At 43.3% G+C, this 15,454-nt stretch overlaps 2 protein-coding genes across 12 annotated transcripts in view; one reads left to right on the top strand and one right to left on the bottom strand.

The window, feature by feature from the left end:
• The window catches only part of PRIM2 (DNA primase subunit 2), a 108,808-nt gene extending 103,652 nt beyond the window's left edge, over nucleotides 1-5,156 (bottom strand). For 2 of the 10 annotated variants that reach the window (XM_084826854.1, XM_084826845.1), the window contains exons 1-4: nucleotides 5,059-5,156; nucleotides 966-1,085; nucleotides 536-704; nucleotides 8-111 (exon numbers count right to left, since the gene is read on the bottom strand). In XM_084826854.1, coding sequence (XP_084682980.1) covers nucleotides 8-9 — 2 coding nt within the window. In that variant the 5' untranslated portion in view covers nucleotides 10-111; nucleotides 536-704; nucleotides 966-1,085; nucleotides 5,059-5,156. Of the gene's footprint in view, nucleotides 1-7; nucleotides 112-535; nucleotides 705-965; nucleotides 1,217-2,429; nucleotides 2,517-4,919 lie in introns of all 10 variants that reach the window. The other 8 variants (XM_084826844.1, XM_084826853.1, XM_084826851.1 and 5 more) reach the window with 7 other exon arrangements.
• A 234-nt stretch (nucleotides 5,157-5,390) lies between these two features.
• The window catches only part of RAB23 (RAB23, member RAS oncogene family), a 38,848-nt gene continuing 28,784 nt past the window's right edge, over nucleotides 5,391-15,454 (top strand). Inside the window, exons 1-2 of one of the 2 annotated variants that reach the window (XM_084826857.1) lie at nucleotides 5,391-5,479; nucleotides 14,687-14,773. The gene's annotated coding sequence lies outside the window, so the exon portion shown is untranslated. The remainder of the gene's footprint in view (nucleotides 5,480-14,686; nucleotides 14,774-15,454) is intronic. The other variant, XM_084826858.1, reaches the window with a different exon arrangement.

The raw sequence follows: 15,454 nt of genomic DNA, 5'->3' as shown, positions 1-15,454 counted from the left end.
TACTTACATAGTATGGAAATTTAAGATGCTTAATTTCCAGTTCCAGCTTTTGTTTGTAGTTAGCAGTACCTTTCACATAACTCACACCCAAGTTCTCTACTGCTTTGAGTACTGCAAAGAACAGACAATATCAGCCTTGAAATGTGTCAGTGAGTGGATTATCAAAGACATATTTGAAGATATGTAGTCTGTAGGATGGATCAAAACTAGTAATTAAAAAAACAGATAATATTGATCTTCCATTAATGGTAACAATAGCCACGCTGAAGAGAACTCAAAAGGCACAATCCTATACATGTTTACACAGAAAAAAGACCTACAACTCCCAGCATGGCTGGGTGGGGAATGCTGGGAATTGTAGGAACTTTTTCTGTCTAAACATGCATAGGATTGTTTCCTAAGTATATTAACTCTATAATCATGAAAAAGTTGACAGGAAGTAATCCACAGAATAGTTTCACAGAAATATAGCACTAACCAGTCTGGACAGCCATACAAAACAAGTGGCTTCATTCCATTCTACATTGTTACTCACATTTAAGTCTGTCAACAGCAAAACTTTCAAATTCTATTAGAGAGATATTTTCAGTAGGAGGATCCACATAGAACTGAACACTAAGTGGGTAATGAACTTGTCTGTCATTCGCCAACTTCGACAATTTCCATCTCTCTTTTCCAGAAAACAGCATTTTCCCCGAGTAATCCTATAAAGAATCACAACAAGAGTTTTCTTTATAAGGAGTGAATGAACAGTAGTCAAAAGAATATGCAAGCTTCAGAACCTACATTAGCCCCAATGACACATAAAATCTAGATGACATTCTTTTGAGCTGAGGTCCTCTAATAAAGTTAGAAGAATTTCAACATTGATTTTTAAAAGTTTTTAGCTGCATCATGAACATGTACATATTTCAAAAACTGTGTGGATTTGGCCACTCTGTGACTTGCAACCATTCCCCACTTACTTCAGAGAGAGTTTGCCTTCCACTGGGTGCAGATGATCATAGCGAGGGTTAGCACGATTTCAAAGAGCAAGTTCCCTGCTACACTGTTCTTCCTAAGACAATGGTATGGATTCACTTCTCCTACAAACAGGGGAAATTCTCCAAATAACCAGCATCATTAAGTAAATACCCCCATGCAGGACACCACATATTGTATTGTAGTTACTTGGTTTTTTTGGTAAAACTTTCATTTGTTAGCTACTCCAGGAACCCTTTGGGATTGAAGAGTGGAATATCAGTACATACAAGACAGAAATAACATTTAAATGCCTCTACAGCAATCATCAATCTAAACAAGTAAAGTGCCAGAAACAGTTACCCCTGTGGCAGTGGTATACACTGCCATGCAAACATTACACAGTTTGGACCACTGCATATGGTAGAGGCACTTCAACATTATTCACCACTGCCTAAGTCAGTAGCACAATTGGAGGAGCAATCCAATGCTCCCTGGGAGGACTGCTGAAGGGCTATACAATACTTGGGATCTCCCTCTCTGCAGGTGAACTGTGCAGAGTTCTCCCCGATGCAGCAACCTGCACTGCTGTGATTGAACATTCCATGGGTAGCAGAGACCAGAAAGGGACATTCCAGGGATGCATTGGGGCAGGCCATGAATCCACAGGATCCTAAGTCCCCTCGTTCCCCCAGCACTTCCCCAAACAGACTCCAAAACAACATCAGTCCTGAGCTGATGTAGTTAATCCCTACCCACTGGTTTCAATGGGAGGGGAAAGTTTGTTTTTTTTACAGCTGGCAAAGAGTCCAGTGGAAAAAAAAATGCTGCCATTCCCACTGTGAGTCAGCAGGGCTTTGAATGCGGTGGTGACTCCACCATGGATCTCACCCCTACCTTCCTTGTACTTAGGACTGCTCTGTTACGGATTAATTCAGTGGCAAGCACAGGCAGACATCAACATGTACATTGGCTTATCATTTTTTCATATTCAATGCTGCTAAGCCGCCATGAACCTGAGGCTTGAATAAGATTGCTGCCAGAAGGCTCTTGGTGTACAGCTATCATACTAATTGAATGCACATGCGATGTACACAGAGTGGGAAACTTCAACCAATCCTGAGTTTGCAATTACTGTACACTTCGCAACAGAAAGCAGAGAGTAGGAATAAATGATAAATTCTCCCATTGGAGGGAAGTAAATAGTGGGATCCCACAGGGATCTGTATTAGAACCAATGCTTTTCAACCTGTTCATAAATGATCTGGAATTTGGAATGAGCAGTGAAGTGGCTAAATTTGCTGATGACACCAAATTATTCAGGGTGATTAAAACAAAAAGGGACTGTCAAGAGCTCCAAGAGGATCTCCTCAAACTGGGAGAGTGGGCATCTAAATGGCAAATGCAGCTCAATGTAAGCAAGTTGAAGTGATGCACACTGGGGAAAAAATCCCAACTTCAAATGTAACCTGATGGGATCTCAGCGGTGACCAACCAAGAAAGAGATCTTGGGGTTGTGGTGGACAGCTTGATGAAAATGTCAACCCAGTGTGCTGCTGCTGTAAAAAAGGCAAACTCCACGTTAGGCATAGTTAGAAAAGGAAATGAGAATAAAACTGCCAATATCATACTGCCTTTATATAAATCTATGGTGTGACCACACTTAGAATGCTGTGTACAGCTCTGGTCACCACACCTAAAAAAGATATTGTACAGCTGGAAAAAGTGCAGAAAGGGGCAACTAAAATGATCAAGGGGCTGAAGCATCTCCCCTATGAGGGAAGGTTACAACAGCTAGGATTGTTTAGCTTGGGAAAAAGGAGGGTAACGGGAGACATGTTAGAAGTGTACAAAATTATGCATGGTGTGGCGAATGTGGATAGGGAGACATTTTTCTCCCTCTCTCAAAATACCCGGTGTCATCCCATGAAGCTGACTGGTGGGAGATTCAGGACAGATAAAAGGAAGTACTTCTTCACAAAGCGCATAGTTGAACTATGGAATTCACCACCACAGGATGTAGTGACAGCCACCAATTTGGATGGCTTTAAAAGGGGGTTGGACAAATTCCTGGAGGAAAAGGCTATCAATGGCTACTAATCTTGATGGCTATGTGCTGCCTCCAGTACCAGAGGCAGTGAGCCTATGTACAGCAGTTACTGGGGAACATGGGCAGGAGGGTGCTGTTGCGCTCGCATCCTGCTTGTGGGTCCCTGGTCGACAGCTGGTTGGCCACTGTGTGAATAGAATGCTGGACTAGATGGACCCTTGGTCTGATCCAGCATGGCTCCTCTTATGTTCTTAACACACATATTCAGCAAAAATAACTCTGTGTATGTAGATAAATAGTCTTCCATGCAGGAATTGTTCCTTGTTTGACACACCACTGAGCAAAAAGAAGGGGGTTAACTAAAGATGTGAAGGCCTGGGGGAAAAAAACTGGAAAAATTCAGAGGAGGTTTTTTCTCCCATTTTTTTCCCCAATGACTTTTCTCCAATAGAAATATTGGAATTTGGTGAGAACATTGAAAAATGCATTTTCTCTTTTGGAATGAGTAAAAAATTTTACTTACTCTAAATATGAAGTATTTTATTGTAGGCAACCTACAACATTAGAGAATTAGGCATTACGCCACCGGTGAGCATGTTGTGGCTCTCCAGATGTTTTAGCCTACAACTCCCATAAAGTCTAGTCAGCACTGCCAAGAATGAGGAATGATAGAAGTTCTACTTGTATTGAAAGTCTACAAAGCCCTTTCTGAAATCCTACTTTACTCTCCTATTGTGTTTGATCTGCTTTGCTCTGAAAGTGTAACACATCCAGCATTATCTGCTTAGCTACCTTGAGTCAAGATTTGTCATGCTTATTTGCTATGGACCACTTCCAATACATAATTAGTCAGACCAGGGGTAGGCAACTTTTTGGGCCCATAGGAACATTTGGAAATTCGAGAAACTGTTCTGGGCACAACCATAAAATGGCTGCCATGTGTGAGCATGGCTAGTCACAAAGGAAAATAAAGGAAAATTACCTGCCCAGAGTAAGATAGCAGCAACTAGAGGCTGCCACTTCACTTCGAAGCAATCCCAGGTGCCAGTAAGAAAATATATTTGAAAAATTAAACTGAGAGGAGTAGGGTGTCTTGGTGTGCACCAAGGAAGATGTCTGGGGGCACACTGACACCCACAAGAACCACCTTGCCTTCCCCTGAGTCAGACAATTTCTAAGACCGCTCTTACTTTCTTCTTTCATAAAATATTAAGACTGTTTTCCTATGCCTGTTGAAAGCAAAAATAATGTGCCCCCACTCTGAACTATATTTTTAGTAAAGCAGTCACATCCAAGTAGGATCTCTGTAAAGTGGAGACTGATGACAAGTTGTGTGTGGGAGGAGTCTAAAATCCTAGCAGCAACTAGTTTAGTGAAGAGTGGTGGGCAAAGCTGTCCCAGTCCTCCCAAGTGTATTACTACCAAGACCTAGCTCTGCCAAGGCAATCAGTTCTTTACACACCTCTTGATTAGCAACTTGTATTGGAGGGTGGGAAGAGTGACTGGTCTTCAGTTGGCCAGTTTTGGCTGTGGGGTCTCCAGTTGCTTATCCCTAGCCTAGACACCAAACATGGAAGGAGGGGGCACCATTCTTGTGCTCGCCAAATATTTTGGACCACACACCCTTTAATCCCTGGCCATTGTTATGCTGACTGGGGCTGATTATTTTGGAACCCCAAAAAGCCTTTCCCAACCTGATTCTTTACAGATGTTTTGGATGGCAACCCCCGGCCCTGACCACTGGCCGTGCTGACTGGGGCTGATGGGAGTTGAAGTCCAAAACGTCTGGAGGGCACCAGGTTGGGGAAAGTTGATTTATAGGATGTGGAGGAAGAGATGAAGGCAGTGAAAGGTATCCATTACGTCTCCCGCCGGAAAGGGCCATCGCCGCCTTCGGAAGCACACTTACCGGGGAGTAAGCCCTACAGGGCTCACTGGGTCTTTCTTCTGAGTAAACGTGTGTAGCATCGCACTTGGCATCAAACGGGGGGGGGGAGCAAACAAAGAATCCCCGCACCCGAGAATCCCACTTCCTAAAGGACACTCACCGCGCAGCCTCCTCAGCCCCGCAGCCTCCCTGCAGCCCCGTCCCTCGCTACCACCAGAAGTCGACCCCACTTTCCCGCGCGAAAACAACAAACGCTCCGCCCCTCCCCCGTGACGTCATCTCCTTTCTGCGTTCGAGCCTCGTTCTGATTCTGCTCCACAACGCGACCTCTTCCGCCGGCTTCCGAGGTTGCCACGACAACGCCCCGGCCTTTCTCCCTTCACTTCCAGGGCCAGTTATGCGAAGGGGGTGGGGAGAGGAAACTTGATTAGGGGCGGGGCAACGAGGGAACAGCGAATGACAACAGGTGAGGACGGAAGTCGGAGGACGCTCAGAGCGAAGAACGCCTCGTTCTGGGGTGGAAGCAGATCTTGTTCTCGAGCCGCTGTTTGGCCTGTTGATACCATAGAGATAAGAGAAAGGTAAGAGTCGCGTACAGCCCTCACTTCCGTTTTCCGAGTGAACGCCGCCGTATGAGGAGAAAGAAGCGTAATCATAAACTTCTTTCAGAAAATTGTAAACTGCATCTTCTGCTCCCTGAAGAAGGGGCTTCCTGGTTAACTTTGACGCCATCCCCACCCCGGCGTAAATGTGAGAGTAAGGCAGCCTTCTCCAACCTGGGGCCCTCCAGCTGTGTTGGACGACAGCCTCCGGAATCCTCCAGCCAGATGTTGTGAGTTGTAGTCGGACACATCTGGAGGGCACCAGGTTGGGGAATGCCGCAGTAGAGCCACCGAGAAGGGGTGCAGGAGGGCTTGCGCGTAGCTGTGATTTGGTAGCAGCGCCCGCCTCTCCCTTGCCTAACAAAACTGGATAAGCAAAGACTGGAGCTTGAACTCTTTCTCTCCTTCGGTCTTCAACATTTAAAAAGCTGTGCTGGGAAATCCAGATAAAAAAGGTAAAGGTGTCCCCAACCAGTCGTGTCCGACTCTAGGGTGCAGTGCTCATCCCTGTTTCTAAGCCGAAGAGCCAGCGCTGTCCGAAGACGCTTCCGTGGTCATGTGGCCGGCATGACTGAACACCGAGGTGCACAGAACGCTGTTACCTTTCCCGCCAAGGCGGTACCTATTTATCTACTTGCAATTTCTTGCTTTCGAACTGCTAGGTTGGCAGAAGCTGGGACTGAAGACGGGAGCTCACTCCGTCACGCAGCACTCGGGTCTCGAACTGCTGACCTGCCGACCTTCCAGTCTGCAGTTCAGCGTCTTAACCACTAAGCCACCGCAGCCCAGATACCCGCCCATAATTATCACCCCCCTATTGAAGGAGCGGGGTGGCCTCTCTTTCCTCTGCTTGAAAACAGGGACGGCCCTAGTCGCCTGAGGGCCTGCACTGCTTAGCTTTTCCAGTGAAACTTTCCAAATATTCAAATAGCTGCATAATTGCAACCTTTGCGTGATGTTTCCAACGCGATATCCCCGTCCTTCAGCGCTGTGTCCAGACGTGTTGTGCCCTTCCTTTAAAAAGATGGATAAATATCTCCTGCGTCGGGAGAACGAGTGGGAAAATTCAGTTTTTATGTTGTTCAGTCGTTCAGTCGGACCCCATGGACCAGAGCACGCCAGGCCTTCCTGTCCTGCGCTCTCTCCTGGAGCATGCTCAAGTTCATATTCATTGCATCGGTGATGCTATCTAGCCATCTCATCCTCTGCCATCCCCTTTTCCTTTTGCCTTCAAGCTTTCCCAGCATCAGGGTCTTTTCCAGGGAGTTTTCTCTTCACATTAGGCGGCCAAAATAGTTGAGCTTCAGCTTCAGTATTGTCCTTCCAATGAGCACTCAGGGTTGATTTCCTTTAGGATTGACTGATTTGACCTCCTTGCAGTCCAGGGGACTCGTAAGAGTCTTCTCCAGCACCACAATTCGAAAGCATCAATTCTTCGGCGTTCAGCCTTCCTTATAGTCCAGCTCTCACAGCCATACGTTGCTACTGGGAAAACCATAGCTTTGATTACGGACCTTTGTCGGCAAGGTGATGTCTCTGCTTCTTACTATGCTGTCTAGGTTTGCCATAGCTTTCCTCCCAAGGAGCAAGCGTCTTTTAATTTCATGGCTACAGTCACCATCTGTGGTGATCTTGGAGCCCAAGAAAGTAAAATCTGTCACTGCTTCCATTTCTTCCCCTTCTATATGCCAGGAAGTGATGGGGCCAGATGCCATGATCTTAGTTTTTTTAATGTTGAGTTTCAAACCAGCTTTTGCACTCTCCTCTTTCACCCTCAACAAGAGGCTCTTGAGATCCTCTTCGCTTTCTGCCATTAGGGTGGTATCGTCTGCATATCGGAGGTTGTTGATAATTCGCCCAGCAATCTTAATTCCGACCTCTGATTCATCCAAACCGGCATTTCTCATGATGTACTCTGCATATAAGTTAAATAATCAGGGTGACAATATGCAGCCTTGTCGTACTCCTTTCCCAATTTTGAACCACTCGGTTGTTCCATCTCTGGTTCTTACTGTTGCTTCTTGACCCTCGTACAGGTTCCTCAGGAGACAGGTAAGGTGGTCTGGTACTCCCATCACTTTAAGAATTTGCCACAGTTTGTTGTGATTCACACAATCAAAGGCTTTAGCATAGTCAATGAAGCAGAAATAGACACTTTTCTGGAATTCTCTTGCTTTCTCCATGATCCAGCGAATGTTGGCGATTTGATCTCTAGTTCCTCTGCCTCTTCAAAACCCCGCTTGGACTTCCGGTAGTTCTCGGATCGCATACTGCTGAAGCCTAGCTTGTAGGATTTTGAGCATCACTTTGCTGGCATGTGAAATGAGCGCAATTGTGCGGTAGTTTGAACACTCTTTGGCGTTGCCCTTCTTTGGAATTGGAATGTAAACTGACCGTTTCCAGTCTTGCGGCCATTGTTGAGTGTTCCAAATTTTTTGGCATATTGAGTGCAGCACTTTAACAGCATTATCTTTTAGGATTTTAAATAGCTCAGCTGGAATACTGTCATCTCCGCTAGCTTTGTTGTTACTAATGCTTCCTAAGGCCCACTTGACTTCACTCTCGAGGATGTCCGGCTCAAGTTCAATGACCGCACTATCATGGCTATCAGGGACATTAAGATCTTTCCTGTATAGTTCTTCTGTGTGTTCTTTCCACCTCTTCTTAATCTCATCTGCTTCTGTTAGGTCCCTGCCTTCTTTGTCCTTTATCATGCCCGACTTTGCACAAAACGTTCCCTTGAGATCTCCAATTTTCTTGAAGAGATCTCTAGTCTTTCCCATTCTGTTGTTTTCCTCGATTTCTTTGCATTGTTCATTTAAGAAGGCCTTCTTGTCTCTCCTTGCTATTCTCTGGAACTCTGCATTCACTTGGATATATCTTCCCCTTTCTCCCTTGCTTTTCGCTTCCCTTCTTTCCACAGCTACTTGTAAAGCCTCATCAGACAGCCACTTGGCTTTCTTGCATTTCTTTTTCTTGGGGATGGATTGAGTTGCTGCCTCCTGAACAATGTGACGGACCTCCGTCCATAGTTCCTCAGGCACTCTGTCTATCAGGTCTACTCCCTGAAATCTATTCCTCACCTCCACTGTATATTCATAAGGGATATGATTTAGGTCATACCTGAATGGTTTATTGGTTTCCCTCACGTTCTTCAATTTAAGCCAAAATTTTGCAAGAAGCAGCTCATGATCTGAGCCACAGTCAGCTCCAGGTCTTGTTTTGACTGACTGTATGGAGCTTCTCCATCTTTGGCTGCAAAGGACATAATCAATCTGATTTCGATATTGACCATCTGGTGATGTCCATGTGTAGAGTCGTCTCTTGTGCTGTTGGAAAAGAGTGTTGGCTATGATCAGCGTGTTCTCTTGGCAAAACTCTATTAGCCTTTGTCCCGCTTCATTTTGTACACCAAGGCCATGCCTGCCTGTTATCCCGGTGATTTCTTGACTTCCTACTTTAGCATTCCAATCCCCTATGATGAAGAGGACATCTTTTTTTGGTGTTCGTTCTAGAAGGTGTTGTAGGTCTTCATAGAACCGATCAACCTCAGCTTCTTCGGCATCAGTGGTTGGGGCATAGACTTGAATTACTGTGATGTTGAATGGTTTGCCTTGGATTCGTACTGAGATCATTCTATCATTTTTAAGATTGTACCCCAGTACTGCTTTTCCCACCCTTTTGTTGACTATGAGTGCTACTCCATTTCTTCTAAGGGATTCTTGCCCACAATAGTAGATATGATGGTCACCTGAATTAAATTCGCCCATGCCTGTCCATTTTAGTTCGCTGATTCCCAAGATGTCAATGTTCAATCTTGCCATCTCATGTTTGACCACCTCCAGCTTACCTTGATTCATTGATCTGACATTCCAGGTTCCTAAACAATATTGTTCTTTACAGCATCGGATTTTCTTTTCACCACCAGACACATCCGCAGCTGAGTGTCCTTTCGGCTTTGGCCCAGCTGCTTCACTCTTTCTGGCGCTACTTGGAAATACCCTCTGCTCTTCCCCAGTAGCATATTGGACACCTTCCGACCTGAGGGGCTCGTCTTCCGGCGTCATCTCTTTTAGCCTTGTGATACGTTCCATGGGGTTTTCTTGGCAAGAATACTGGAGTGGGTTGCCATTTCCTTCTCCAGTGGACCACATTTTGTCAGAACTCTCCGCCATGACCTGTCCGTCTTGGGTGGCCCTGCACGGCATAGCTTATGGCTTCACTGAGTTACACAAGCCCCTTCGCCACAACAAGGCAGTGATCCATGAAGGCGTCAGTTTTTATAGTATTTTTTAAATTATTATTGCTGCCCCCCAGTGGTTCATTTTAAAAAAAGATGAAGGTTCCTTGCAATTCTTCTTGACTTAAAAAAAACAAACATTCCAGAATGGATTAGCCCCGGGGTTGCACAAAATATAGTAATTGAGATAAGCCAATTTTGCAGCTCTCTCCAAGTTAAGGTATGGAAGAAAGGTTGCCCCTAGTCTGTTTGTTTTTGAGATCCAGGTTTGAAAGGAAAACAGCTCCTTAACAGATGCAAAAATTTAACTATCAACACTAGAATCCAAGAAGGGGTACTGACTTAGCTCTCTCCACCACTCCTTTTCGGAGTGGTTATCATCCAAATTACTATCTACAAGAACATGACAGCTTCTGATTGACAATATTAGGTTTAAATATACATCATGCAGGCAGTTCTTTCAAGAACATCCTGATCATTCATAATGCTGATTTCTCACTGATAACTGCAAATATATGTCAGTGATTATTCATGTTACTAGTCCTCAGGAATGTCAAAATCAAAACTTTCTAGGAATAAGCAGTCAGCATTTTACCAGTTAATAACAGAGAGGGGAAAATCTCACATAGTCAACATGTGCAAAGGCAAAGACAGTCTACACCCAAACACAGAATTTCAAGTAAGTAGTCAAAAGCAATACTGGGCAACTCTTTCTCTTACAAAATACCTTCAAGATGAGAAGATAGAATTCCCAGAGCCATTTCCAGTTCTCTGCGATATAATGGTACACCATTTGAGAAACTTTTTAAATTTGTCTTGATTAATAACCAACATCTGAGCATGTGAATTTGCTAGGCGGAAAACAGTTTTCCATGTCACAAAGTAGTGTTTGCTCCCTTCATATTGTGAAGACTTGTTCCTTTCTTTCTGAATAGCTAGCAAAATTAGAAGCAAGTCAAATAGATGTATGCAGGTATGGAACATAATATGACTATTATTAAACAAAATGTGTATATGAGAAAGTATTGTTGCAGTTTACATTTTAACTGACAGCTAGAGAAGCAGAAGCTTTACAAACATTTGTTGTTCTCCCCATGTTGGTTCTGCTTTCATTCTGCTTTTCACCCACAGGCAGCTGTATAGTTCCCAGATGTATAACCAGGACTGATTGATCACAAAGGCTTTCACTACAGTCTGAGCATTTATACAGCATCTCTGCTGTGAGAATTCTCTGGTAGCTGTGATTGCTCTGTGTGTGGAAAAAAGATTGATTTTATATGATTTCTCCCGTGTGCTTTTAAACTTTTACTTCTTTACCTTTACATTCTGCATTAGTTAGGGGGCAATCCTATGTATATTTAGACAGAAAAATGTCCTGCAACTTAATGCTGAGAGGTGTAGGACTTTTCTGTAAAAACATGCATAGGATTTCGCCCTTTGTTATTCAAAGTATGTATACCCCGCTTTTCAACTAGAAAGGCTCCCAGAGCAGCTTACAGATCAATGAAAATAGAGTCCCTGGCCCTAGTCTTCCAATCTGAAAGGACATTATGAAAAAAGGATAGGTGGGTAAAGGAAAAATTTAAATAAAACGTTTGTGTTTTGGCTTCCTTGGGAGGAGAAAGCACTGGAGTTGTACTTTATAATTTGCTTTGTTTACAAGCATACAGGTAGAGCATAGGTGGGAGCAAACAGCATGTACTCTTACCAGGCAGCAAATCCGCCATCCCACATCAGAGAAAAATGCCCCACATCACAAGGTGTTTTCAGTCATCTCTTATATTAGCATATTCTCTCTGCTTCTGTCTCAAATGCTGTTTCCTTCCTTCATTCCCTGCCTGGCTTCCTATTCCAAACACTCAAGAGAGATCTATCAAGAAACTATCTCCTAACGATTATCTCCTATAAAGAAACATCCATTGATCATTAAGGCCTGTTAACTATTACTCTATCTAACAAAAGGAATTGGTTGGCCAGCCATATTAATATGGGACTTTTGTGAATTCTTTGATGTAATGTCAGGTGTGCACCTCCTCGGCTGAAACCCTTCCTGCATGTGAAGTATTTATGTCATGTGATTCTGATACCTTATCAATAAAGCAACTATTCTATTTTACTGCATCACTCTGCCTTAGATTTAGTGCCTACTCACACTGAACTGCTCTGTTGGGTCCTGCCCTACTGATGACTTGTTATGGAGGGGGGAGAGAAGAAAAGTTGGGGGTTCTAAGTGGGCCCAAATACAGGTGGTGATGGCAAATGATAACTGCACATGTGTAATGTCTTTGAAAAGTTATCATTTTTAAGTGGACGCCATCAGGAAAGCAAGGACAAGGAGGTTCTTACATATCTGAATTAGCAAACTATGTTTAGCACCTTGCCTTCAAGCCATGGTTTTAAGTGGGCTTGCAAACCTGTGGTTTAAAAGTTAGTGCTAACTGTAGTTTTCCAATCAGGACAACACAACAACTGATGGCTTGCCAAAAAAACCCGCATGCAATAAAGAAGGAGCAGGTGCTTATTGATCACCAAACCATAGTTAGTCATTAGATCTGAATCACTATAGCTAAGACACTGACAAGAGGCACACATCACATTTGGTATTATATAATGTTGGAGGGGCAAATACCAATTCAGCATTAATTTCTAAATTACGTGAATTGGAAACCAAAGATTCATACTAACAGATGGTCTTTAAGAAAACACTAAGTAATGTGTTTCTCTGCTGTTTGAATGAAAGTCTTGTGTTACACAATGTAGGCTATATTCTTAATGTAGGCACAAGCTTGTTTAATGCAGAATGCCATCTGGTATTATACTGATTTACAATTTTGGTGGTGATGAGGAGTGTATCACTGATGATGTGTTGGATTTTTTATTTAACCCTGCATTCAATATGCTTTGACACAACTCTTGAAAGAACAGGAGCAGTGTCTTCCTTTGCATCTTGTTACTTTTCCTCCAAGCAGCAGGAAACCCTGATGAAGATCAGGCTACTTGACAAATTAGTTTTACTCACTACTTAAAATGAGATTTGAGGAACAGGCACATAATGTAACCTGAGCTTATTGTCTGTAGATAGGAAAATATCTTCTCTGCTTCCATCAACAGAAATAATTACACTGGAGATACAGAAGTTAATTACTACTGCTAAATTTTAAGTAAGGCCTGTTCACTATGGAATTCCCTTCACATCACTGATATTGTATATGAGTCATAGAAGCATTCTCCAGTGCACTGCTGCAACCATTAATGTTGAAAATAATTGCATTTGTACTTAATGAAGTTAACATTAATGAACTTTTTCTCAAATTTTAATAAAATGAATGAAATCGCAAATGTGGTCATTCCTTTTTTTAAATAGCTACATGTGTGAACGTACAAAGAGAATTGTAAGAGGATATTTTGATCACTAAATAAATTGATCTAACTTTTTTTCTTTTGGGACCAGGCAATAAAAAGTTAATGTAATTGGGGGTGGGGATTAACACCACACTGTAGCAGTGCTATATCAGCATTAGCTTTATTCTGTGGGAACTGTGCACCATTAAGTCCCCTGACATTACTCAGTTTCCTTACCAATTCCTGTTATCAAACCCAGTGCAAGTCTTGGGCAGAGGAGAAAGTTGGCCATGAGTAAGCGCAGCAGCTGGAGCTAGTCGGTAGGTTGGTTGCAAACAACAACGAGTCTCACTGATCTGTACCTCAGCCAGGTCTCTATTATGGCCTTGCTGTTCCAGAAGAGACACAGAGAGGGGGACAGCAGAGGTGGAAACAGTTCTCTGGCTTCAGCCTAAGCCGACATCTTGTTCTTCTTCGGTACCTTTGCCACCTGCTTTCCTGGCACATTCTGGTTGCTCCCCTCTCCCAGCATGAATGAGGCACCAAGTTTGAACTCGGCATGGATTCAGTTCTTCATGGTAGAAACTGCACCATTAGTACAGCTCTAAGCATCTCTAAAAGGAACTGCCACATGAAACCGCAGCTAGCACAGCTGCATTTATTCCTCCGTCTTTTGCTACAGCCTTCGTTTTGGGGCAGGGCAGAGCTACATTAACTGTGCTGCTTCAAGCAGAACAACAAGGCTGGCGAAGTTTCGCCCATCCATCCATGTCCTTGCTGTTGGCATTGCTTCTGTTGCTCTGAGAACGGAAGGGGATGTTTTTATTTACAAGGATATGCATTGCACACAACAGTACTCAAATCTAACAAAGAACCAACTAGGCACTGGTGACACCTTTCTTCATAACCATGTGAATTTCACTCACCTAGGAGCAGGGATGCAGGACAATGAAAGAAATGGTTTATTTTGTTATTTTATATTCTTAGGCTGCCTTTAATGATGGAACCCTCTCCAGGTGGTACACAAGATTTATAAAAACATACCAACTGGATACATATAAAAAAAATCAGTAAGGATCAATTAAAATTATGGTGGTATGGGAAGACAGGTAATAGAAGAAGTCAGAGTCACTGGTTGCTGATCACTTCTCTGCACCAGGTGTTATAATATCAGTACATCAGTTCAAACCTGAAAGGATTGGGCTGCAGTGTCGTTCGAAGCTAAATAAATTATACCAATATTTGAAAAAAATTGAGTCATAGAGAATGCAATGATGTGAGAGGAGTGGTGACTGTATTCTCAGCAATAAATGACTGAACAAGTGGTGTCAATACCAGAGAAGAAGGCTAGGGTGGAAGCACCCATGATTAAAAAAAAAAAAGAGTAAAACTAAGCCTGTTCTGGAATTTGGATATGAGAACATGTCTTTACACAAAGCCTAATACAAACTCTCTTTTAGCTGAAGTCTTTACACCCTTTTTACTTCAAGTTAATTGTTTCATAAGCGTAATTATGGGGAAGTAGCTAATCATTTAAAACTTTGGTGTATATTGCCAGTGTTTTTAAGAAACCAGCTGCAATGCCACGTTCTTTGCCATTTCAGGCATATCTTCTGCTGGATAAAGAACCTTCAGTGGCGCCGCAGTGCTGACACCAACAAACAGATCTTTCTGAGCTAAGTATATCCCAGGTATATATGAATTAGAATGAATTGCAGCTCCTGACACTGGTCTCAAAGAGATTTGCTATTCTGCAGTTTCTAGAGAAGACACAGCACCCCTCCCCAACCCCCATCCTGCAAAGCCCAAGTCCTTATATATGAAAGCTGGTGCTACAGATCTGAAAGGTTGCTTCTAAGAAGCTGAAGGCTTTGAGAAGTCGGATGTTTTGTTAACTATGGTAATCTTAGGGAACAATGATTTCCCCATTCCTTCCAGCCTCCTGCATCCAGGGTCCACCAACATTTATTTTAACAAGAATCTCTGATCCTGATGTAACTGCTTGAATTTAGCAACTAGAATTGTAGATAAGGCCTGAAGTGCCTATATCTTGTATCCATAAAGATAATTAAACAGGTATATACAGTCCAGTGGGCCCACAAAATACCCTGCTGACACCTGTGATTGATTGGTTTTTAATTGTCACTGGCCATCTTTATTCCTCTGAATGTGTTTGCACCCCACGTGGACACAGAGACATTCATAGGAAGTAAAGATGGTGAGAGGAGACTGGAAGTCAGTGCTTTGCTTTGAAGTGCTCCAAGCTGCCTGCAAAAAAGGCTGTCATCAAAAAGAGACCCAAGTGGAATGGGGAGAAGAAGCAGAATGACCAGGGAGAGTTGCAGAGAGCAACCGGAGGAGTTAGACAGGGG

The sequence above is a fragment of the Heloderma suspectum genome, chromosome 1 (genome assembly GCF_057233095.1).
Source record: "Heloderma suspectum isolate Gila_16-S chromosome 1, 16-S_ref, whole genome shotgun sequence".
NCBI lineage: Eukaryota > Metazoa > Chordata > Lepidosauria > Squamata > Helodermatidae > Heloderma > Heloderma suspectum.
This window is presented reverse-complemented; position numbering and strand designations above follow the sequence as displayed.